Source organism: Monopterus albus, unplaced genomic scaffold (genome assembly GCF_001952655.1).
Source record: "Monopterus albus unplaced genomic scaffold, M_albus_1.0 scaffold8.1, whole genome shotgun sequence".
Lineage (NCBI taxonomy): Eukaryota > Metazoa > Chordata > Actinopteri > Synbranchiformes > Synbranchidae > Monopterus > Monopterus albus.
Genome location: NW_018127888.1, coordinates 182,790 through 206,898, shown reverse-complemented (window position 1 = coordinate 206,898; position 24,109 = coordinate 182,790). Strand labels below are relative to the sequence as shown.

The following is a 24,109-nucleotide window of genomic DNA, read 5'->3' as shown; positions in this document are numbered from 1 at the left end:
TTTCTCTCTCCCTCTGCCTTTTTCTAGCCTGATTGCAAAGCTCTCTCCACTTAGTCCCAGGCTCCCCTCTACATTATTTCACCCATTTTATCATTTGCTTTTATCTGCCTTCCTCTCACTAACTTAAATGAGCCCTCTTTTTCTGACCTTTCCTCTGACTTTTTAAGTCCATGCATAATGTCCTTCCTCTATGTGTTTTTTTCCCTGTGGAACTGCCTTTGTTATGTCATTTTTTCTAAATATCTGCAGTGCCTGCAGTCTCTCACATCGCCCTCATATTTTTCTTCCTGTCTGTTACGCTTTGCCTCTCAGACTCCAGTGCAGAGGTGATGGAGGTTGACCATGACAGGCAGTTGGTGTTCTGTGAGACCCTGAGTGTCTCATCTCTCACAGCGCTCTCACCAGGTCGCGGGAATGGTGGCGCCTGCAGCAGCACTGCCTCTGGTCTGGGTGTTCTTGGTGCAATACATCCCAGTGACGAGCAGGTTGCAGCTAGGCTGTCGGCCCCAGTGGTGACCACTCAGCTGGACACCCGCAACATCGCCTTTGAAAGGTCAGACCATCAACATCATAGACATGTTTAAAAAAAAAAAAGAAATAAAAAGGATGGTGAGCCATTCTTTTGAACAACTCTATGAAAGGAACAGAGCCATAAGAGCTGACTCTATTCAAAGTGCCACTATTCCCATCACTAGAGTGCTGGTGGTTTTCCTGAGTGGATAAAATTAGCCTATTGTTACTGTTGAATGTCTGTCACTCTTTCTCTGTTGTTGTCTCCTACACCTCAACCCACGGTTGAGTGGAACAAGTTCAGGCAGGTTCTCTGGTGGCTGTCAAAATGCATTGCACAAAATATCAGGTAGCAGCAGTAATGGGGAGAATGTAGAAAACATAATCATGTAAAGCTGACTTTTATAGTACATTTAATGCAAGATATTACTGAAATACTATGAGAGCCAAGGGGAAATGTTTATGCAATGAAAGTGCATTAAACTACAGAGGTTCTTCTAAAACCATGTTTTAGTTTAAAGCAAAATGATGTAGCTTTTGAAAACAGTTGAAATTGCAATGTTGAATTCATAAATAACAAAACACTTTTTCTCAGTTTAAAAACACGGGGGGATTTTGCTGCTACTTTACTGTTGTGTGACCAGATGGCTTTTGTTGTTAAGTTTGGAAAGTGTAGCTGGCTATTGCTATGTAACACAATTTGCTTAGTCGGTTTGCTGAGCTTATGACCCTTCTCTACTTTTGCTACTGTTACACTGTTTTAGCACAACATGTTGCCATACAACAATTTATTACCTTTGTAGCAAATGGCTGTTATGCCAACAATATGCCAGGAGTAATGAATATGTAGATATAATGACGAACAAACCAGCTTCAGACTGCATGAATCAGGATTCACAAAAGCGCAACACTCCAATGCAAGTAAAATGCCCTGGTGAACATGGAGGTGGAGCAGAACACAGTAGAAGAAAAGGACATGAAAGAGGCAGACGAGACATAAACTGACAAGAGAAAAATTGAAAAGAAAGGATGAGAGCAGTAAAGGAAAATGGGATGTGCAAGTGGGTCACGTGGAGTTAATTTGGGAACTTTTCATTATGCTAACGAGGCGGTTCTACAACTCGGTTTCACATAAAGTGACATAGATGCAAAGATGAAATGAAGGGGAAAGGAGGAGAGAAGGGAGGGAGCGCTGGACCAAACAGGGAGATAGAGGAGAAACCTCATCTTATTCTGGGCAGGTGGAGAAATACTGTAGGAGAGAGTGAGGGATGAAAGGACAAAGGAGGTTTTGAACAGAGAGGAATGCAGGAAAGAAAATGATAAAGATGAAAAGAGAGATATAAGAAATTATGGTGAAAGAGATTTAGAAGGAAAAGAATGAGGGAGAGGAACAAAGAGGGGACAAAGAGAGATGAGTGGAAATAGAAAACATGACAAGAGAAACAAGGAGAAAAAGATGAATGGGACACATGACTATGGGGGAAAAGCGAAAGTAGTGGCAGTCAGTGGTTTTGGAGGCAGGAGGAGAAAGAGGCGATAAATAGACTGTGGAGAGACCCGGTGATAGATAGTTCAATCATGGAACGAGACAGCAAGTGAATGTTAACAGTGAAAAGGCTAGAAAATGGAGAGGAGAGCGACAGAGAAAAGTGAGCTGGGAGAGGTGGTGTTTGGAGGTGTAATCATCTCCCTGTCAGACTTGTACCTCAGTGTCACCTCTACGCATTTTGCTTGGTCAGCACTGCTCTTGTCTACATGCCAATAATCCATTTATGATGCTTTCGAGCAAAGCACTTTAGACATCCACCCCTGCGTGATATGTCTTTACAAAGCCATGCAGGAAAAACTACAGGACTGCAGTTTTGTTGTTTTATGGCTGGGCTAGTGAGTACAAAGTTTACGGAACCCTCAGTAATTTAACTGCAGTATAACTTCAAAATTCAGACTCAGATAACTGTGACATTAGATTAGTTGGAGAACAAGACTGAGTCTCTACAGCCAGTAGCAGTAACTCTAATGAAGCTGCCACAGTGGTGCTTTGGGTGAAATGCTAATGTCAGCATGCTAACATTCTGATGTTTAGCGTGTCATTTTTGCCATATTATTTTAGCATATTAGCATGCTAACATTTTGTGATTAGTTCAGTTGAATTGAGACCTTTGGCACCTGCAAAAAATATCTGGTAGTGGGGCCAAATGGGGTAAGTTAGCATGGGGAAAAAATCCCCTAAATCTTTTTTTATAAAATTGTTGTATAATATGTTTTTAAAAAAATTTGATATTATTTCAGAGCTAGTATTACTTAAAAAAACACTCATAATATCTCAAAATCCGCTTTCTGTTGTTTGTTCTGTTGCCTGTTACTTGCAGTCTAATGGTAGATGGCTAATTTTTTTCTCATCAAGGTACTGACATTATGATTCAGGTACACATCTGCAGATTACTTGGGACGGGCAAATAATCTACACCAAACAGGGCCAAGATTACAGAGGACTGATCTAGGATTTGTTGAATCTGTGTTGCAGAAATAAGACGGGTATCCTGGGCTGGAGGAGTGAGAGGACTGAGACGGTGAATGGATATGAGGCCAAGGTAGATCACAGGCTGCTCGCACTGATCACTCACACTGTCTGGGGAAAGCGCTGCTGTCAGAAGCCGATTTCATATTTCCTGAAAGTCCACTTCACTTGAATGGTGTAATTTTCAGAGTGATTCATTCCCAAAGTTATTTTAAAACCATTACATTAAACATTTGAGAACATAGCGGCCTACATTTTTAAACAGTTGCAGATGAATTTCTGAAACCCATCATTTTAAAGTGATTTATCCTTAAATACCACACTTTAGCAGCAACTCTTTACCCTCAGGTTCATGTCAGACCAAGAAGTCTATCTATCATCAACGCATCCGTTACCTTGACCCCACTTGTTTTCTTGATCCCCTGCAGGGATCGATGGGACACAAGCGTCAGACACCCAAGACCATCTGCTATTAGTTTAAAAGCACTTAAGCTAGACTCTACAGTAAAATACAGCAGCCTGAAAAGCATCTGTTTTCTGCATCATTGATTTAGAACTGTAAATGTAAGCAGACAACTCCTGTTAAGCTGCTTTCTTCCTTCTTAGTGCTTCTTTTCTCATCCGTTATAAACTCGGAGTTCGTCACCTGACAAATTTTTAATCACTTTTTTTTTTTACGGTCACTAGTGAGGAGTTCAGGTACTCTAGTATGAACTTGTCATTTGAAGAGGTTTCCCTATATCCTGCAGAGCATAATGGTGGACAGAATTCATGATTTAGTATGCTTATGAATGTAGGACAACATTCTCTACATTTTCTTGTCTGTTAATTACTTTTAGGTGAACATACAGCAGTGGGTTCCCAAACACTAACCCAGTGTCAACAAAAAACAAGAGTGCATTGTCTCCTTGTTTTTCAGGTGTATGCAGCATCCAATGTGGAGCTGATCACCAGGACTCGAACTGACCATCTGTCAGACCAGAACAAGAACAAGACAAAAGGTGAGTCGCTGTGCTGTATTTTGACAACTGTACTTCGGTGCCAAATAAGCATTAGACATCATCTCTTAAACCATCAAGTTGCCCCGAGGTGCAGTTGCATCACAGCTGCAACTGCTGAATTTCTTCATTATCACCTCTGTGCCGCTGTAACTCTCAGCGCTACAACATGTCTGATAAAAGAGCCACCGATGAGTAATCCCTCTCACCTGAGCTCCATGAGCTCACCCAGAGGCTCCGGCTAACAATACGTAATATTCATTTGGTGGCTCCAGCTCGTTTTCTGGTTTAGATCACAAATCAAACAGTTTTAGCAAGCTTCTCTCCCCAGACCGTCGCTGTCGGCCAGGATCAACCATCACACAGTCCTCTGAGAGCTCCACTCTCCCAGGTCACAGTCCCCATCTGGAGGTGTTCTTGGAAGATACACTGACTCCTGAATGAGTGACTCACTCCAATTGCCCTTCTTTTGCATTACCTTTATCATTTTGTTAACACTTTACAAACCACACCCTGGTGCTGCGGACGTTAATAGCAACTGATGGACCTCTGCATTGCTCTTAGCAATCATTCATTTTCGGGTTAGCATGGATGACCATAGTGTCAGTCCTGTTTGAAAATCCACACACGAACATGCTGGTCACATTTTAAATGAGCTACAACTTTACTTGTTCCCAGGTTTCTTCACTGCATTTTCTCAACCAGCTTTTTAGGTGTTTTCTCTGTGCCCTTCTCACTGGTTTGAAGTGGGTGGGACTCAGTTGCAGTAGAAAGTGTAACATACTGTACTTTTGATTGATTAACCAACATTTAGTAACATTTGAATCAGAATCCAGTGACAGATGGTGTTTGGTCATTGCCAATCAAATCTGATCAAACCACAACCACAGTCTTGATTGAGACGATTAGCTGAGTCTTTATTGTGTTAAACACAAAAAATAATACCTAAGATTTTATTTAAACTTTGATTATTGCTTTTTAGACATAAATATTTAATGTTATAGAGAATTACTTAAGATTTTGGGTCAGGTTTTCAAGGAATTAAGATTCAAAGAAGACAGCTTGACACTCTAAAAAGCTAAATAAAGATGAAGAAATCTTAAGATGATCACTTGTCATTTTCAGATCACAGGTTATCATCATATAATGGATACAGTTTAATGGTGACATCAACTTATAGTTTTCCTGTGCATGTAGTAAAAAAATTGACTGTGCTACATTAGGCTTTTAAATGCTGAGCTGACTCAGGCATTACAGTTTTAAAATGGATTACAGTTTGAGTGTAGCTGTAGAAAGAGAATATTGGGAATCCACATGTACAATGAAATGTATACCAGGAAATACTTTTACTGACTATTTAAAATGATATTTAAATGAAAACGTCTAGGTGATAAAGCTTCTCAGTTTACCACTGCATAAAAACCCAGTTCACTTTAATTTGATGAATTTTTAAGTACAGAGTTCCTTTCAGCTGACTTTGTAGCAGATCATAACACAACACAAAAGTGTGATGTAGTGCAATAAGTTATCTTGAGCAAAACACAGTAGAGGAATATGACACCACGGACAGCTGTAGTGTCCGTTGCATTGTGACTGTGTAACAGCGTTCTCTCAGTCTAACTCATCACCGCCGTGTGTCTCTGAGCAGGTGGCAAGACTCCACTGCAGAACTTCCTCGGGATTGCTGAGCAACACATGGGGCCTAACAACGGGGTGAGTGTCCAGTCCGCTTAAAAGTGGCCAGTTGTGTGGCTTTTTTGTACAGTCTGTCATCTTTAAAGAGATTCATTTTGTTCAGTAGGATGAGAAAATGTCATGAAACAGGTTTTCCCCTGAAAACGGGGGTATATATGATATGTTTCATGGCAGATGTTATGACTAGACTTTACAGGTTTTTATAGACTTCATTATAATCGCTTTGTGAATAGTAATCATAATAACCAGCCCTGTGACCACTGCCCTCGTGAATGAATCATCTTCAGTATTCACATCATCGCCACCACCTCCCCTCATTAGACTGAGAGGGAGTGCCTGAATCCTGGCTGCTGAGTCCACTGTGTCTGCAAGCCTACAAAGTTGAAAGAACTACTCAGAAGCTTGAACCTTTTTTAATGTGTTTCTGCTGGAGAACATCTATGACTCATACCTGCCTCCTTCACCTCTTTCTGTATTCTGCCTTTTCACTAGCTCCCCCTCACTGTCACCTCTGCTCTTTTCAACTCTCTATGCTTCTCTGTCTTTTCACTCCATGCTGCTATTTGCTCAGCAGAGGCTTTTCTCAGTTCAGTGTTTTGTGCAGCGGCAAAGCTTGCATGTTTGGTTTCAATTTTGCCAAGCTTTAAAATTTAAGGGGCACTGACTGTGATTATTAATTGCAAACAGAAGGAAATGAAACAACATGGGTAGAGCTTTCTCCTTTGCAGCCTGTGGTGGCCTACCTTTGACAGAAGTCACACTCAGGAGATGATACGTGAGCTGCTAATTGATGCAGTGAACCAGCCAATGCATCTCCAGTAATGTTATAAAATGCTGGAATTAAAAACATGTTTTGTAATTTGTTCTCAGGTTTGGGCTTGAGAGCAAAGCCTTCTCTTTCATTGTGCAGTAAAAAATGTCAGGTTAGAAAAAAGCCTTCAATCCTATGGGTGGTGAGTTTTTGATACACAGCAGAAAAAACAGAACATTTATTTTAAAACCCACAACAAGGGGGTTGTGGGTTGTAGGTCATTTGACCCTGTCAGACTTTATTGTGATGAGTACAAGTTTTATTGTTTATAAAATGGTGACATGGGGTTATATGAGGTTTTTATGCCTCTGTGCCAGAGATAGCTGCAGCCATTATAATTTTTGGGTTGTCCATCTGTCCATATGTCTGAACGGCTGTACATCCATAGGATTCTTGTGAATGCAATATGTCAGGAACACTTTCGGGGAATTTCATCAAATATGGCACCAGTGTCCTCTCGGACTCAAAGATGAACTGATTAGATTTTGGTCTTCTGACACATACCCATGAATTTGACTTGTGTTTGAGGCATACAACCATGGAGCACTAATTCTAGTTATTCATTATTTACTGCAGGCTCTGGTGACCCAGATGTCAAGTCCTGTGGTGACCAACCCCTCAGCGCTGACGGCTGAAGAATACTTCAACCCCAGCTCATCACCAACTCAGAGGGACATTGGCCACCCGTGCCACCTCACCACCAAGACCCAGAGGTGACAGAGAGTGACAGAAAAACAGACAGGCAGCCATGCATACAGTGAACTCACCCTCCAGACTCACTTCAGAGATGACAAAGTGATGGACAGAGAACATGCAGGAACACACACACACACACACACACACACACACATATGCAGGCAGAGTAAAATGAGCTGCCCATGACAGATGGCCACCAAGGTCCTGAGGTGAGAAGCGCACAATTAACAGAGGGAGAAACATACATGCATACATTAGGAGAGGATTTTTACAAAGCTTGTGAAGAGTCAAGCAACTACACAGTCTGTCTTTTGTAGTCCATCACACAGCTCTGGCTTGGCTGAAAAAAATGAACTTAAAGAGGGACTTAAAACTGCCTGATTTCAACACCCTGCCCATTAATCACATTGTCAGGTTGAGCCTATGGTTATTCAGCTATTTTGGGTTATAATAAGAAATGGCAGAACATATGAGGAGGAAGTCTCCATCCTGTTCATTGTCAGACAAGTTAAAATGTTTAAGCACTGACTGGCATCAGTTTGAACACTACTCAGCCGTGTGTGGAAAGTCTTTGTTAGCCGACGTAATCAATGTCTTTTTGTATCTCTGGCCAAAGAGCTAATCACTTGAACGACGGCATAAATTGCTTCATATATACTTAAGTAAGATTTGCATTTACAGTAGCCATCAACACACATTGACACACCCTACCTTGTGTTCATTGAGTGTGTGCTTTTGTTTCTAGGTTTAAAGCCAAGTTGTGGTTGTGCGAATCCCATCCATTGTCCCTGGCAGAGCAAGTGGTGCCTATCATCGATCTCATGGCGATCTCGAACGCCTTGTTCGCTAAGCTGCGGGACTTCATCACTCTGCGCCTGCCGCCTGGCTTCCCTATCAAAATTGGTGAGCAACTGGGAGATAGATATGGATAGAAGGATAATAAGTTAAAACAGTGACTGGTTAAATTAAGGGAATGATGGGAGAATGAAAAGTGAATAAACTTATATAGAGACAGGTGGAAAGAAACAGAGCAAGAAACTGAGTGAAAAGGACAGAAAAATAGCACATTAGATCACCAAAAATAAGAGTTGATATAAGAACATGTACGGTTACTAAATATGTCGTATGCTGTTTCTCTCCACTCTCTACAGAAATCCCTCTCTACCACATCCTGAACGCCAGGATCACCTTCAGCAACCTGAATGGCTGTGAAGAGGGTACAGGTGTCCGTGCTGACAACGAAGTGGGAGTGGATGAAGACGCACCAAGGGACACCCGGAGAACAGACACCCCATCTCCAGGCAGCGACTCCTCCAGCGTGTCCAGCTCCAGCTCCACCAGTGAGAACGCACTCCACACACGCCACAGTGCTGCCTGTTGTATTATGTCATCATTTCTTACATCTACTTCTGTCTTCAGCAGATGGTTAGTCTTAGCTGTAGAGCTTAATATTTTTTACAAGGTGTTTTATAGATCTTCACCAATCTTCTACTGCACAAGCTCAGCCATACATCAGTACATAAACAGGGTTTACAGTTGCATGATGGAGTTATGAGCAGAATTTACCACTAGCCTTGAATACAAGGTTATGTTCTTTGAGTGAGATTACAGCTTACTTTCATCATCCTATCACTTGATCAGGACCCCAGCATCCACTCTTTATTCTGCAGCCATGCGGAGGAAAAATACAATTTATTGTGGGACTGCTCAGAGGCAACCTCTCTGGAAATCCTTGATGTTATCTTGCAGAAATGCTCTACCTTGAGTTATATACACATAGATGAGCAGTGGAAATATTTTGCCAGTATTGCTATGGAGGGGAAAGTACTTTACTTGTAACAGCTTCTTTTATTGTGGATCTTTCTTTCTTTCACTTAAAAATGACTGTCCTTTTCCTTTTCCACACTTCTCCTTTAGTGTGGTGGAGTCTCCTTTATTGTTAGATAAGCTTCTTGCCCTTTCCTTTCCCCCTGTGAGCTGCAGTGTCGTGTCGAGCTGGAGAGATTCCCCCATGTGTGTTTGAGCCCCCGCCTGGATACACCATGCTCGGAGGCAAACAAAGAGACAGTATGAGGGAGGAGGAGGAGGACCTGCTGCAGTTTGCCATACAGCAGAGTCTGCTGGAGGCTGGGTCTGAATACGATCAGGTGGGCTGAGTGTGATGCTTCTGAGGGGTAATAGGCTTTAAAGAAACAGCAAGTCAGACATCTTAAAACAAGACTTTGTTTAATTGATTGTTTGCTAAGCCCCCACCCTCTTATTTACTGTTGCTGTACCTACCTGTCAAACTTTAAATTCTCATGTGGCACTAGCCCCAGTTTGAATACACTCATCCACTGTGAAGGTATTTCCAGAATCCTCATAGACTCCTCCAACAACTCGGAATCAAAAATGATCCCGTCCGGTTCAGGAAAAATATCATGTTAATTAGTTTCTCGAGTATGGTCATTTGGTCTCATATTTACTGTACAAAGGTGGCAAAAGGAAATGATGCAAAGTCAAGCCCAGAGCCCTTAAAGGATCAGGCTGATCAATTTCTATATAACAGTATTTTCAATATATCCCATACAGACTGAAATTGACAATGAATTGCCTCTACCCATGGTTAATGTTCATCAGTCTGTCATTCCTGGATCAGCTTTTTCATCTGTGCCATAGATCTCTGTTGTTGTTCATGTGCGGTTGACCCTGACTGCATGTGAAATTATGGCACTTGGAGACATTGAGGCAACATAGTCGGGTCTGATGTTTCACAATGAAAAACATGCCACCTAGTGCAGTGGTGTGTTTCACTGATGTTTTTAATTGTTTTTGAACAACAACAGAGATCTAACAACGAACAAACAAGCTAATCCAGGACTGACAGCTGACAGACATTAACCGCGAGTGGAGGCAATTCACTGTCGGTTTTATTCGCTGTATGGAGATTGCTGATAATATTATTAATACAGAAAATTGGCTGGCCTTTTCATTTAAGAAAATCCACACTGGTCGAATCGACTTTAACATAAAGCGTGACAGACAATGTTCTGGAAATATCTTCAGGATTTGGATGAGTGTGTGTTGTCAAACGACTCCCTGAGTTTAGAAACGGTAACCACGTATGAATTCTTGGGGTTAGCAGAAGAGTTAGCTTGTCGATCTTTGATTGGGTTGAATATTTTAGTTCTTGCACTTGTACATGAATAAATGCCTCTTACAGTGCCTTGCGAAAGTATTCGGCCCTCTTGAACTTTGCGACCTTTTGCCACATTTCATGCTTCAAACATAAAGATGTAAAACTGTAATTTTTTGTGAAGAATCAACAACAAGTGGGACACAATCATGAAGTGGAACGAAATGTATTGGATATTTCAAACTTTTTTAACAAATAAAAAACTGAAAAATTGGGCGTGCAAAATTATTCAGCCCCCTTAAGTTAATACTTTGTAGCGCCACCTTTTGCTGCGATTACAGCTGTAAGTCGCTTGGGGTATGTCTCTATCAGTTTTGCACATCGAGAGACTGAAATTTTTGCCCATTCCTCCTTGCAAAACAGCTCGAGCTCAGTGAGGTTGGATAGAGAGCGTTTGTGAACAGCAGTTTTCAGTTCTTTCCACAGATTCTCGATTGGATTCAGGTCTGGACTTTGACTTGGCCATTCTAACACCTGGATATGTTTATTTGTATTTATTAGTCATTTAGGTCAACATTGGATCATTCAGAGATCCTCACTGAACTTCTGGAGAGAGTTTGCTGCACTGAAAGTAAAGGGGCTGAATAATTTTGCACGCCCAATTTTTCAGTTTTTTATTTGTTAAAAAAGTTTGAAATATCCAATAAATTTCGTTCCACTTCATGATTGTGTCCCACTTGTTGTTGATTCTTCACAAAAAAATTACAGTTTTATATCTTTATGTTTGAAGCCTGAAATGTGGCAAAAGGTCACAAAGTTCAAGGGGGCCGAATACTTTCGCAAGGCACTGTAAATACCTGGATGCAATCAAATTTCCTTCAGTTACAGACAAGACTGAAGTTATTGCTTTTGGTAGCAAGAACGAAAGGACCGAAGTTATTGATCAGCTTGATTGTAGAACTATGAAGACAAAAACTCAAGTTACAAATCTTGGTGTCATAATTGACTCAGACCTGAACTTCACCAGTCACATCAAGGCCACAACTAAATCAGCTTTTCATCATCTCGAACAAATAGTACAACTCTGAGGTCTCATGTCCTGAGAAACTCACTGATGCTATCGTCTCCAACAGGCTGGACTGTTGTAATGGTCTTTTGTCTAGCCTTCCCCAAAAGACTGTTAGACAACTTCAGCTCGTTCAGAGAGTTTGAACCAGAACCAGGAGAATTGAGCAAATCACTCCTGTTCTTAAATCTTTACACTGGCTCCCAGTTACATTTCAGTCTCTCGATGTGCAAAACTGATAGAGACATACCCCAAGTGACTTACAGCTGTAATCGCAGCAAAAGGTGGCGCTACAAAGTATTAACTTAAGGGGGCTGAATAATTTTGCACGCCCAATTTTTCAGTTTTTTATTTGTTAAAAAAGTTTGAAATATCCAATAAATTTCGTTCCACTTCATGATTGTGTCCCACTTGTTGTTGATTCTTCACAAAAAATTACAGTTTTATATCTTTATGTTTGAAGCATGAAATGTGGCAAAAGGTCACAAAGTTCAAGGGGGCCGAATACTTTCGCAAGGCACTGTATCTCCTTGTTAATAAGCCCAGATTGCAAATATTTCATATTAAGTTTTTTTTTAGGATTCAAGATGATAAAAGTTGTTGCCATAATAATCAAGGTGTGCGATATTTCCCCTATGAAATACCCAGTACAAATTATAGCAATAAATTCACCAACAAATCAAGCAAGATCAAATGAAGAAACAGACAGAATTGTGAAAAGGCAACTAGTTTAAAATAAAAACAGTCATTACTGAAGTAACATCAATAAGTAGAATACATTGCCTGTGATATGTGGAGCCCAGACCCAGTATAGTCAACACTTCCTCAGTATAGTGCTATTTTGAAATCCCACAGATCTTGGCCTTCTTCCAGAGGTGCAGAGAGAGAAGTATAAATAGACTCAAGTCAGAGTTTTCTTAGCTGAGATACAGGAGCAGAATGTAGAGGAGACAGGCACAAGGTCACAGCTGTGGCTTTGTGCTGTAGGTTGTGCAGTCATCTCCAACAGCCTGCTGTCCTGAACTGTCGTACTGCTGCTTCAGACAGTGATGAAAGAGGTGATGTCGTGTTTAATTACAGCACTACATCTGTAGCAGGACGGGTGTTAAAGTACCATTCTGCTGACTGTACTTGTTTTATATGTGCCTTACCTCAACTAAACTTTAAGGTTCTCTAACTAGGAACTGGATAAAAGGAAGTAACAGGACCAGATTAATTTACAACCGGGCTCACTGGCAAAAAATGAGCTAGCTGCCGGCCTACAGTGAGTCCCTATACATGTGTCTCCCAGCCTAGTTTGTCCCAGAAACCAACACTGGAATCTTACCCTGGCAGATCATTTTTGATTATTTGATTAAATGGATAATTGTTGAAGGGTTGACACTCTTAAATCTAGGCCCTTCAAGAGATGTCAATGGTCAAAAGGCTGTCATCAGCAGAATTTACAGACCCTGTAATTCTACAGACATAAAGAGACTAACAGGTTATTGGCAAAGACCAATCAGAAGAGGAGAAGCCAGGAACAAAAGTGGTTCCACACGAACTTATCAGCTACCTCGGTCTGATCACACAGCCTGCATAAAGAGCAGAATATTAACACTGACAGAACACTCAAGTGTTTGTGTACACACACTCTGCCAGTGTTCACAAACTGTGTTGGCTTTAGTTTTTAAAAATGTCACCTTATCAGTATTAATAGCAGTGTCAGAAGCATTAATGTTTGTGTATGAGTTAGTACTTGAGCCTACATTAACATCTGTAGGGAGGATGCTGTTGTCCCAGACACCCCACTGCTGTCTCTGCTTGTCCATCTGCTTTTATGCATAGACTCTCCACTTCCTGTCCTCAGTCTCTGACTTCCTGTGTGGCCTTTCTTCGTGTGTAGGTGACCATCTGGGAGGCACTGACCAACAGCAAGCCAGGAACGCACCCCCTACCCTGTGACCCAAGTCGTGTGGAGAGGTCACACTTTAAAATATCTTCTTTTATGAATGTTCATCAGTCTTCTTCTGCTGTGTTTAGTTTTTTCACCCATCCTGTTCTGTAAATTATGTTCTTATTCAAGTCCAACCCCTTTATCGTGGAATGAACCCAGATGGTAAAATTGGAAGCAATCTGCTAAAAATCAATTGGACTTTTATTTTTAGCTGGAGTCCTCAAAAAAAAAATCATAAATCTCTATGACTGTCAGGACAATGGTAATATATCCTGCCTGTCTCTGACTTCTGTTATGTTGTGTTATTCCTCTGTCTTGCACTCTTCCGTTGTATTTTTTCCATCCTGCAGTTCTTCCCTTCCATCCCCAACTCACATCCTGTATTCAAGTCCTGTCTTTCTCTATTCTATTCTTCTGTCCATCCTGCTATTCTCCTCTCTTCTCCTATAAAGAAAGGGGGTGGTGGGATGGGGCTTTGAAGGATGAGCTAGTTTCCTGCTTTCAGTCGACAATGCTGCTGTTGACTTTAGCCTGTTATCTTCAGACAGTGTTTTCTCTCTCTGTCTTCCCTATTTGTAGATGATTGGATGGACACACAAACTCTTTTCTGACACAATCTCAAAATTGCAGTGTTTAATTAAACTATCTGTGCATATTCTCAGTCATCCAGGTCATAGTAAGCTGAAAAAACGTAGAAAGAGGCTTCATCAGTTCTGCCTGCCTGGCATTGAGCCGGAGATATTTATCACCATCAGCGGTGTTTCAGTCGTTTGATGGCCAACAATGTCCCCTAACAACTGAGTCGTTATAGCCCAGTATCAGTGAGCGTTATTACCTGTCTTTGAATCCTCACCTGTGGGCCGACGCCTACTGTCTTGGTGGGTATGTTTGGGCAGAGATCTCAAAACAGAGTTGTTGTTTTTTTTCTACATTTTAGAAGAAGAAGAAGCTTTATTTTATTGGCACTGTAACATTGTGACATATACAATGAAATTTTGTTTGCAGCCGAGGGGCCCTGGGCCGCTGCGTGCATACGTGCCACCATCATCATCATCATCTTAATTAAACCACAGTTTTGTTCAGAGGAAACTGGGTGCTGGAAACACTGCAGACAGTATACCTATAATATACTACTGCTTATAGTATTCTAAAATCTTACAAACATTTTTGTGTTCTTTGAGTCATGTAAGAGGTAAAAAAAAAAAAAAAAGGGCAAATGCATTCTTGGCTATTTTAACTGAATAAAAAATTTAAAAACAAATAGTTTTTAATTGTTCTCAGAGAGTCTTAACAAACCTAAAAAATCCTTTAAATTATAAAAATCATCCACGTGTGAAAATGTGTATTTTACATTACCCAGTAATAATATACTGTGTGGTTGTTGTCCCCATTTTGCTCTTTAAACTTCAAACTTCAGTTTTGTTTCCCAGTAGGCACCAAGTAGTTACAAAATTACTTTGATTTATTTCTCCTTTCCTCTATAATGTCCAGTAGTTACTCCCTTACTTCCCACACACCAACATTTTAGTACCAGCACAAAACATTATGATTTTTTTTTGGCACCTGGTTCATAGAATAAAATTACACTGTAAATCACAGGCTGTATTATAAAGTGTTAGTCGTATCTGTCCATCTATCATATAGTCTCCTCAGTGTTACTGTAATGTCTTTATAGTTGGGTTTGGCCCTAATATACTATTGGGCTCTTGTGCCAGTTCTACAGCTACAAATGTAAATTAAGTCATAGCTAAACTATTATAGGTTTGTCACTTTCTAATAAGCCAACAGCATTAGTCATCAGCAACTATAAACATTAGGTCATTAATAAAGGCTTGTTTTGACAATGAATCAAGTCTGCAGTTGTAAATAAAGTTAATAAACACATTTAGGTCCAGCTGCTCTTGTTTAGAACAGGCTGAACAACCATAAAGGCCCTATAGAGAAAAAACATTAAAGCCCCAAATTTGTTTTTATTAATTAACCAATATTAATGAATTATAAACCTTTACAAATGTGTGCTTTATAAGATGCTAGCATAAAAGTTAATCTAATGGAAATAGTAATAATAATAATAATAATATAACCCTAAATTACAGCTCTGTAGGGTCAGCAATGTGTCCACAAAATAATGCACATTCAGTTATAGAGCAGACGCTTCAATCTGTGTTCTTCGTTCCCTCATTGTTTCTCACCCAAGGACCCCGCAGCACAAGCCCCGCACCACATCTAGCCTCAGCTCCACCCCCTCCAAAAAGCAGTCCAACACCTGCAGCTATGATGAGCAGCTACGCATTGCCATGGAGATCTCAGCCCGAGAGCAGGAAGAGGCAGAGCTTCAGCGGCGGCGGGAGGAGGAGGAGCTACAGCGTATCATCCAGCTGTCACTTATGGAGAAATGAGAACTGAGTGGCCCAGCAGGGGCTGTGAGGGGAACGGTCTGGACCAAGGACACATGGGAGAAAAGGGCAGTACAGGCTACCTTAAAACTTTAAGCACACTTTGTAAGTGGCTGGAAATTAAGACTAAAATCACCTTAGTGGTTTCATTGAATCTAAACACTCCTTTCTCTCCCATCGCCTTAGCCAGACCTCTCCCGTGAAACCATACGGTGATGCAGCTGTCCGGCTTCAGACGGCCACAGAGGGACGCCAGTTTCCTCTGTCTGGTGCCACATGGTACTTTTCTTGACCAGCGCCAGTTTACAACCAACAATACATCCAGTAAAACAAGTTTAGAATGCCTCCTTGAATGAGTGATATCTGTTTGCAGGTGTGTACTATATGTGTGTGTTTGTTTCAAAACCAGCTCTCTACACAGCCGACAATAGATGATCCTCTGTCCTGAAAATGCAGTGCGTTATGCCAACTCTTTGCTCCAGCACTAACACACACACTCACTGAGTCCTTTTGTTGCTGAGTTGTGTGGTTTCCAGTCTTATGTGTGATTGTGTGCAAGGGAGCAGTGGCGAGTCAGGACCGGCGGTGCGGAGAATACTGTAACTGTCTTCATTAAAGGTTGGTCAAGTTGAGCTGAATGTCAACAAACCATCTGACTTAATCAGTTTTTAAGGAAAACAGTTTAGAAAAAAGAAAAAAAAAACTGACCGGTACTTTTCTTTTTTGATTTGCACAAAATCCCGATGTACTGTATTTAGCTTGTAGGTGGATCACATATATGACTGTTAATGGATATAGATGATGAGTTTGAGCACAAAGTAAAACTCAGGCCAGCTCTAGTTTCAGCCTGATATTAGACATGCAGGAGCACAGATGTATGAGGATACCAGATGAACACTTTGTGCGCTAACTATACTGTACATGACTGTGAATGAGTGTGTTTCAGGCCTGTGTGTAATACAAACAATAAAGGGACAGTGAGTGGATTGTGGAATAGAAACGTTACTGAACGAGAAATTTCTGTATATTCATATTACAGTACATGAGCAGATGGTTTCTGTATTTCTGTGTAGTCACAGTAAAGTCTGTGTGCAATATTTCAGCATGGCCTGTGCCCGTCTGAGGTTCATTTTGTTCAACTTGAGTCTAGCCTGAAGACCTGCAATATCAGAGGATGCTCTCTGAGGGGAAATGTACCCTGGAGGAATCACTTTAGAGGCTATTGACAGCAGTTTTTGGTTTTATTGCACCCTAATCACAAGTTAGCTCCTCAACACAGCATGCTGAAAACAAAAGCAAGTGTAAAATTGCCCCCAAAGCATCAAATGGGCACATTCGCTTCTTGGATTGGGAAAATTGTTCAAGTGCTATTTCTTGCAATTGTAAGTAACTTAATATTGCAGGGCTCAAGGCTAGCCAAATGCTGACAAACATGTTTTGTTGCAAGGGATGTGGAGGACAGGGACAGTTTTTTTTCTTTCTTTGAAAGAAACTTCCACACACCAATATCAGCACAAACTGAGGAGAACCACCTCTCTCTCCTCGGTAATTCATAGTTCAGCTTGCTTAGTTGATGAGGAAAAATATTCATTTTTTTACTTTTTAAAAAAATGATTCAGAGAAGAGCTACAGCCAGATGTTTTCATGCCGTGTGCTTGTAAGTGAATTCAGATGATGATTCAAATAAAGGAACATCTTTGGAACAGCAATGTACAAGTGGGTTATTTTTAATCCTTTTTCTAATTACAGACAGCTTTACATCCCTTGGCCCCACCCCCAACTCTAAGTTAGTTTTTTTGGTCCTCTCCAGTGAAGGACAGGGACTAAAGCACTTAATTTATCTCGAGGAATCAGCAGCATCAGTCTGTACAAGGCAGAGCTGATCTCTTTTTAGCAGCTTTCACTTCTGTCATCCTCCCTGTGACATGGATTCCCAGTCCCTCAGCCGGATCCAGGGGGGGTTGCCTGTACTTATTTTAGGCTTGACAGGGATGAAAATGACAGTTTAGACTCTAACATTCACAGCACTAAGGCTGCTTTCTGTGCTTTGGTGGTGGGTGAGAGAGAATAGGACAAATGAAATAATTTCTATGTGAATCATCTGCATGTAGCTGCAACTTCCCCTCCTGCCCTGACTCAGCCTAAATAACATTAGGATGGTGGAAGCACTGGGCTGCAGACGTGTGTGAAATTAATTAGTAAAGAGCCGCAGACATAAAGCAAGGTGTGTGTCTGTCAAAGAAAGAAAGGAGCAGAGAGCATCAGTATGCAAAGAGGAAGGATGCCAATCACAGCCCTTGCACATGGGGAAACTTTTGCCCCAGTCCTCTCTCTTCTCCACTGAATTTATTCCTCATGCACTGTTTCAATGATTTCCTTATTCATGACAGTTAAATTTGGGACACACACTGTATAAAAAAGTTCTTTAACCCATTAGCCATGTCAAGTGGATTTAACTAGTGCACTCATCAAAGGATCTTAGCTTTCCTATTGATCCACTTCAACCAACAAAGAGCTTTTAAGATTCTTACACTCAAATGTAGAAAATGAGAAAATATGATGTTTACTAGTTTCGTGTCTCTTTATTGCCTACAATCTTTTTCAGTCTGGTTTAATGTCATTCTTTCCCAGTCAGTGCTGCTTGCTGATTTGTGTGTCTCCCAGCAGGGGCCTCAGTGGCCTACATTTCAGTGTTTAATTACCCACATGAAACAGTAGGTAAAATGTCAGCCCAAAATAAGCTACACTGAACTCTGATGCAGATCATTCCCCCTTGAGATGGGAACTGACTTGTTCAAAGCATTAGTTACCTGTAGTTAAATGTTATATGTTTATCTTTGAATATTATGAATAGGTTTACTTTTGATTAATTCTTGTTTGTTGGAGCTAAGTCAAAGACAATTCAGATGAATTTGATCAGCACATATTGATCTAATGAGAATGAGGTACTAAAAACTAAACTCTATTGCGCATGCTCAACGCCCCCGGGAAAGTCAAAGGGTCAAAAGATGGAGATTCATGAACATACACCGATAATAAACTCCAGAAGAAGAAAATGACACACTTGCACCAATGTCTAATCGTTTGACAACAAGGGTAAGCAATAAGGCTACAAGTTTGTAATTAATACTGTAGCATTAGTAAAAGTTAGTTAATAGACACGTTTGACATAGTTGTTGTAGGTGTTAGTTTTCTTTATTTAGCTTAAAGTATGTGTCCTGTCAAAGCCCCCCCCACCCCACCCCCAATGTGCAGCCCCGACCCAATATGTTTCACCTTTACCTTAACCTAAATTTAACTGTATTCCTAACGCAAACCAGTCGTTTGAGATAATTAACATAACCTATCCCCCTGTTTTTCTGCTAACATTATAGCCGAACTAATGTTAGCCGTAAGTTAGCCCTAAGCTGAAAGGTAAAGGGAGACGAAAAGAACACACACCTGTGGACACAACTGTTTTGCAACTTTCTTAAAGGGAAGTTGCTTAAATACATGTTTATTTAGCCCCTGATGAATAAAACCAGAGAACTGGAGGAGGGTGCACTGCTGCTCTTTGGGAACTGAAGGACAGGAAATTTTTCATTACCAAAGCTAAGTGTTAATTAGCTACCTAACGCTGATCCATGGGTCGTTAGTTGTAGTCAGTGTCCTGGGGCAAGGCAGTAATATTTTGGTCATTTGAACATTATTTTCCAGTGTCTGTCCGGCAGTCCTTAGCAAACCTAGTAAAGGTAGCTACCTTTAGCCTAGGCTAGCTAAGTGGCTGGCAGCACAGCACTATGGTAAGCCACTGAGCTCAGCGGGCGTGCTAAAAACATGTTGTCTTCAAATATCCCTGAACAGCGGATTTTTCCCTCTCTGTCGCCAAATGACCGGTTCAGGTTAATGTAATGCTGCCATTAATTAGTGGGGCAACTTTTATAGTACTATCGCACACAATACCCGATACTGGTATCGGTGCATCCCTATGTGAAATCATACAGGAGAGAAGCCAGTCGGTTGAGTTTGAGGCAAAACCTTTTACAGTACTTGCATATTGTCATATGATAATTTATACTCGGTAGAACTGAAATGACATTCACTACAAGCTGATGAGTTAAAACACCTGCATTGTTTTGCATTTTGTGGCTTTCGGTTGAATAAGACTTTTTCAAGTGATATATTTCGTCATTTAACATTTCTTAAACTTAATGTTAAAATATCGTCTCGTTCTCTTGAACTGAATATCCTGTATCATCTTGTCTTGTGAGCCAAGTGTATCGTCACCCCCCAGTATATATCGTCCAGCAGAATATGCCACATTCCTATCGTTGTCAGATCAATTGATAGTTTTGTTGGACCACAGAGAAACACTGATTATTCAGTGGCGTTACAGAGTGATGCCTCTTTACTTCATAAACGATCTTCGGCTAACAGCAGACAGAGGTGTTGTCTGTTTCTGCACCGGCTACAGCGAGGTCACAAACCCCACAGCAGCCAGTTTAATTTTGTCCTCTTATTAATTTAATGGTAGTTAGCGACAACTGACACGACCCCGCTGTTTGTCATTTTAACCAGAAACGGCAACGATCATCAGAAGCTGCTCCCTGAGCCATGTCAGCCATTGGTCTGATTCCTGTCACCTGTCAGTGAGGGATGATGGCATCCTCCCATCAACCCCATCCCTCCCTGGGACCTGTACCACAGAGTGAGTTCAACCTCAACAAGTGAATGTGATCTGGATGTTACTCAAAAAGTGAGGTTTCCTCTCACTGTCCTGCATCAATAAAGTTTAAAAAGTATTTTTTTATTATTCTGTTTTACTAATTTGATAATTTCATTGTGCAAATTTCTTACATGTGATTATTGGATATACCTATATGTAGCATGATTATTTTAAAAAGAAGTTGCATGTACATGTGTTCTGCTGTAGGAAGGGCATTGTTTTTTCTTTGTGGAGGTCTTAAAAAGATTTAAAAATAATCTCAAAGTGTGTGTGGTCACCCAGATTAGAAGGAACATTGCTAGTTCCATTACTGAATTACATAATATACTGAAGATCAAACAGCTTTCTCTGGGAGTTTGGTAACACTTTATTTTACATATCTGCTATTTCCAAATAACTTCTCAAGTTTCCTGTAAAGAACCAAGTAGTTTGGTACCAATTACAGGCAAAAAAAAGTTCTGAAACTGAGTTTGCTTTTCTTTTTAGTCTACTGAGTTGTTTATTATTGGCTTTCAGCTCTATTTGCATGAAAAATAGCTTAATTTAAACCTCACTTAATCTTTGAATTTCATTTATTTATTATTTAAAATGCCATTCTTCATTTATGCTGAATTGTGTGGTTGTTTGTACACAGACTTCACACTTTGCATGTGTTGTTCACCTTCTGCCCTCTGAATAAAAACCTCAGGTTTGTGCTAGCTTAGCATTTAGAAATAACTAGAAGTGTACCAAAGGCTCACTCTCTATTTTTACCTTTTAATTATATGTTGTTTTCCAAAAAACATCTTAGGAAATTATTTGGAAATAAAATAAAATTTACAGACCTGTAAAATAAAGTGTTAGAAACTTTTAGAGCAAACACTGGATGAAAATAACATAACTAGGATAAGCTTAAGAAACACTAGACATAATAAGTATTAGGACAGGATTATTATTATTAAATGAGTATATTTTGCTCTTTTGACAATGGACAAGCTATTGCGAATATAAATCACATGGAGTTGAAAGTAGTCCATTGTCAGACTGTTTCTGCTGCCAGAGAGGAACCGGAGTACGATAAATGTCTGAGGTCAGTCTGACTGAAATGTTGCATTCAGTCATGGGAAATGTTTAATAGGGTTTTTTCAACATAGGAACCTACCAAAACGTGTCAGACTGTGTAACACGTGTCCTGGCTTCTGTGTTTATTTCCACTGCTATCCACCCGCTCTGGAGATGCATTATGGGAACTAAATTTCAGCAACCCTCAGGAGGTAGTACTATAATCAAGTTCTAGGAATTTGAAGGGGGCGGGGATGGGTGCTTGTAGAGCAGTCGCCTGTGATTGGTAAAATGTCAGCATCTACATTAATGAGTTATTAGCATTACAAGCACAGTGTGTAAACACACACTCAGTGGCTTAGAGGTTTAGAGATTGAGGACATGTTGGTTTAGAGGTAAAACGGGGGACATCAAATTCCTGCAAGTTTGTGTTCTGCTTGTTCAACAGCAGTTTGATAACCTGCTCACACAGTCTCTGTTACTGCCAGATTTTGTTGCACTAAGGAGCACTGACTTGTGTACTCTGCTTAGTTGTGTGTGTGTGTGTGTGTGTGTGTGAGTGAGAGTCTGTGTGAAGCACAGCTTCGCCCTCATCTAAGCAGAGACCGACGCAGAGATAAAGAGTGGATAACCAAAGCAGCACAGTCTACGTCAGCCCCTGCAGTTATGCCAGGTGATGGTTATGGGAAGCACTGCGTGTACTGCTTGTAGGTTTCGACACTGGAAACAGCTTTGTGTGTGTGTCGATTATGTTATTTATAAAGATAACAGATGATTACATTTTGTAATCATCCTCCATGTTATGGTCACTTGTTCTTCATTAGCCGTTGAGTGTGAGTAAATGTGGGTTCTCCAGAATGGATATTTCAGTAAATTGTGGTCTTGCTTCCTGTTTCCTCACATTGTATTTCTTCTTCCTGTGCTCTTTCTTGTGTTTTATCTCACAGAACACAGACATTGAGGCCAATAGTATCAAACCATAATGGGAGCGTCACACTGAATGAGGGTGCGCAGCCTGATGATGGCCCAGAAAACACTGCTGTCCTAATTTAAGGTATGAAAGTCCTCAGTGGGTGGTGGAGCATTACACTGGCTTGTGCTCTGTTTAGACTCACGTTTGGGTCTCAGCTACCCACCAGAGCTCAGAAGCACTTGTGAAGTCCTGAAAAAGGTTTTTCTTATATGGACGAAGGTCATTGTTAAAGGTACAGTTCCTCAAAAACAAACGTCTGGAACAGGTGAGCTTGAGCTATATGGAAAATCAAGTAGATGCAGAAGCTCTTTCTTAATCTAGATTACTGATTCTGAATGGGGTCAGTGGAGGAGATGGTGGAAGTCTGGCAGTGGTGAGGGGGGGCATGTGGGTGCTTACTAAGCAGATGTGGTTAGTTGTGCTGTGAATGTGTAAAGGGTAGAAATAAGACCATTGAGAAGAAAACAGATCTTCTTAGAGTTCCTCATTTGTAGAGAAAGTAGCTTTGTATTGAATAATTTGGTCAGTTATGCAAAGAAAAGTGCAGATGATTAGGCTAATGTAAAAACAGCAATGCTGACCATTTTCTGTGCAAGTTAATTATGTGTCGGTTGGCTAGTTATGCTCAGTGGCTGCAGGGGGCTGGTGTCCTCATTCTTCCCTCATCATTTTTTTATTTGGGGTAGATCCATGATGCACTGTAAAAGTTGTTTACATATAGATCATTTTTACTATGTTGCTGCTGTTGAATATGAGAGGGAGAGATAATGTTACAGCTATATTGTTTTGTCACTTGAAAGTTTAAGCTAATGGAGACAGTAGTTATATCTTGGAGTTGAACCAGACATCTTTGAGAAACACAGTGCCAGCTTGGTGGAAAAATCCTTTTGGGTGCGCATTTCTCCGTTTGCAAGAGTGATGACTGTAACTAGTCTGGTAGGTTTGTGGCTGCCGTGATTGTTCTGGTAATCATCCTTGAAAAGGATCAGTCGTCAGTTTCCTGTTTAGATTCATACTGTAGCCAACCTGTTGACAGAATGGTGTTTTGTGTTATTGATTTTACAGAGTAAAGTCTGGTTCGTTGATAGACACTGGCATGCACTCTCCCTTACTGTTTGTGCATTTCATGGTGGCAAAGGCCAGTAGCACCCAACTGCATATGGCGACTCTGTGGCTGTTTAATGAATATTCTGCCTACTCTGTTTGGCTTTGGCTGCCACCTTGGCAGACATCTCTGGGCTGTTATCTGGACAGGACACAAAGACTGACACCAAAATGTTATTCATATAAGAAAAATTGAACTTAATGTTGAATGGTAGTATAATATGAAACTTAAACTAGGCTAATGTAACACTGGATATGCCGCAACGATAGCAAAAATAAGTTACTACCATATGAATGTTTTAAAATCTTCTAGAAATTACAAGTTGTAAGTCATATGGTCTTTTCAGCTCCAAGTTCCTAAAATATTCCACATTATATGCCCAATATCTGAGCTTTAAGTACTGATTACTTTTTAAGAATGTTACCTCCTGTAATCAAGTACTTTAGCTATGTTTTACTTTCTTTCTTTCCCACCTTCGTTGGTGCCTTCAGATATGTTTAAAGCTGTAGTTCTCTTCCTGGCCAGCAGGGAGCAGTAAAGT

General features: G+C 40.6%; 1 protein-coding gene and 1 long non-coding RNA gene across 4 annotated transcripts in view; both read left to right on the top strand.

The window, feature by feature from the left end:
* Positions 1-17,342, top strand: part of ankrd13b (ankyrin repeat domain 13B) — a 36,066-nt gene extending 18,724 nt beyond the window's left edge. Inside the window, exons 6-15 of one of the 2 annotated variants that reach the window (XM_020587483.1) lie at positions 313-553; positions 3,038-3,104; positions 3,951-4,032; positions 5,678-5,742; positions 7,112-7,248; positions 7,977-8,134; positions 8,383-8,571; positions 9,209-9,378; positions 13,298-13,374; positions 15,546-17,342. In XM_020587483.1, coding sequence (XP_020443139.1) covers positions 313-553; positions 3,038-3,104; positions 3,951-4,032; positions 5,678-5,742; positions 7,112-7,248; positions 7,977-8,134; positions 8,383-8,571; positions 9,209-9,378; positions 13,298-13,374; positions 15,546-15,747 — 1,388 coding nt within the window. In that variant the 3' untranslated portion in view covers positions 15,748-17,342. The remainder of the gene's footprint in view (positions 1-312; positions 554-3,037; positions 3,105-3,950; positions 4,033-5,677; positions 5,743-7,111; positions 7,249-7,976; positions 8,135-8,382; positions 8,572-9,208; positions 9,379-13,297; positions 13,375-15,545) is intronic. The other variant, XM_020587491.1, reaches the window with a different exon arrangement.
* Positions 17,343-18,744: 1,402 nt separating this feature from the next.
* Positions 18,745-22,540, top strand: LOC109952464 (uncharacterized). 2 transcript variants are annotated; one of them, XR_002273759.1, is made up of 4 exons: positions 18,745-18,840; positions 20,302-20,431; positions 22,051-22,163; positions 22,438-22,540. It is a non-coding gene; the product is annotated as an uncharacterized LOC109952464 (long non-coding RNA). The 2 variants fall into 2 exon arrangements; XR_002273761.1 differs by lacking the exon at positions 22,051-22,163.
* Positions 22,541-24,109: the final 1,569 nt, after the last annotated feature.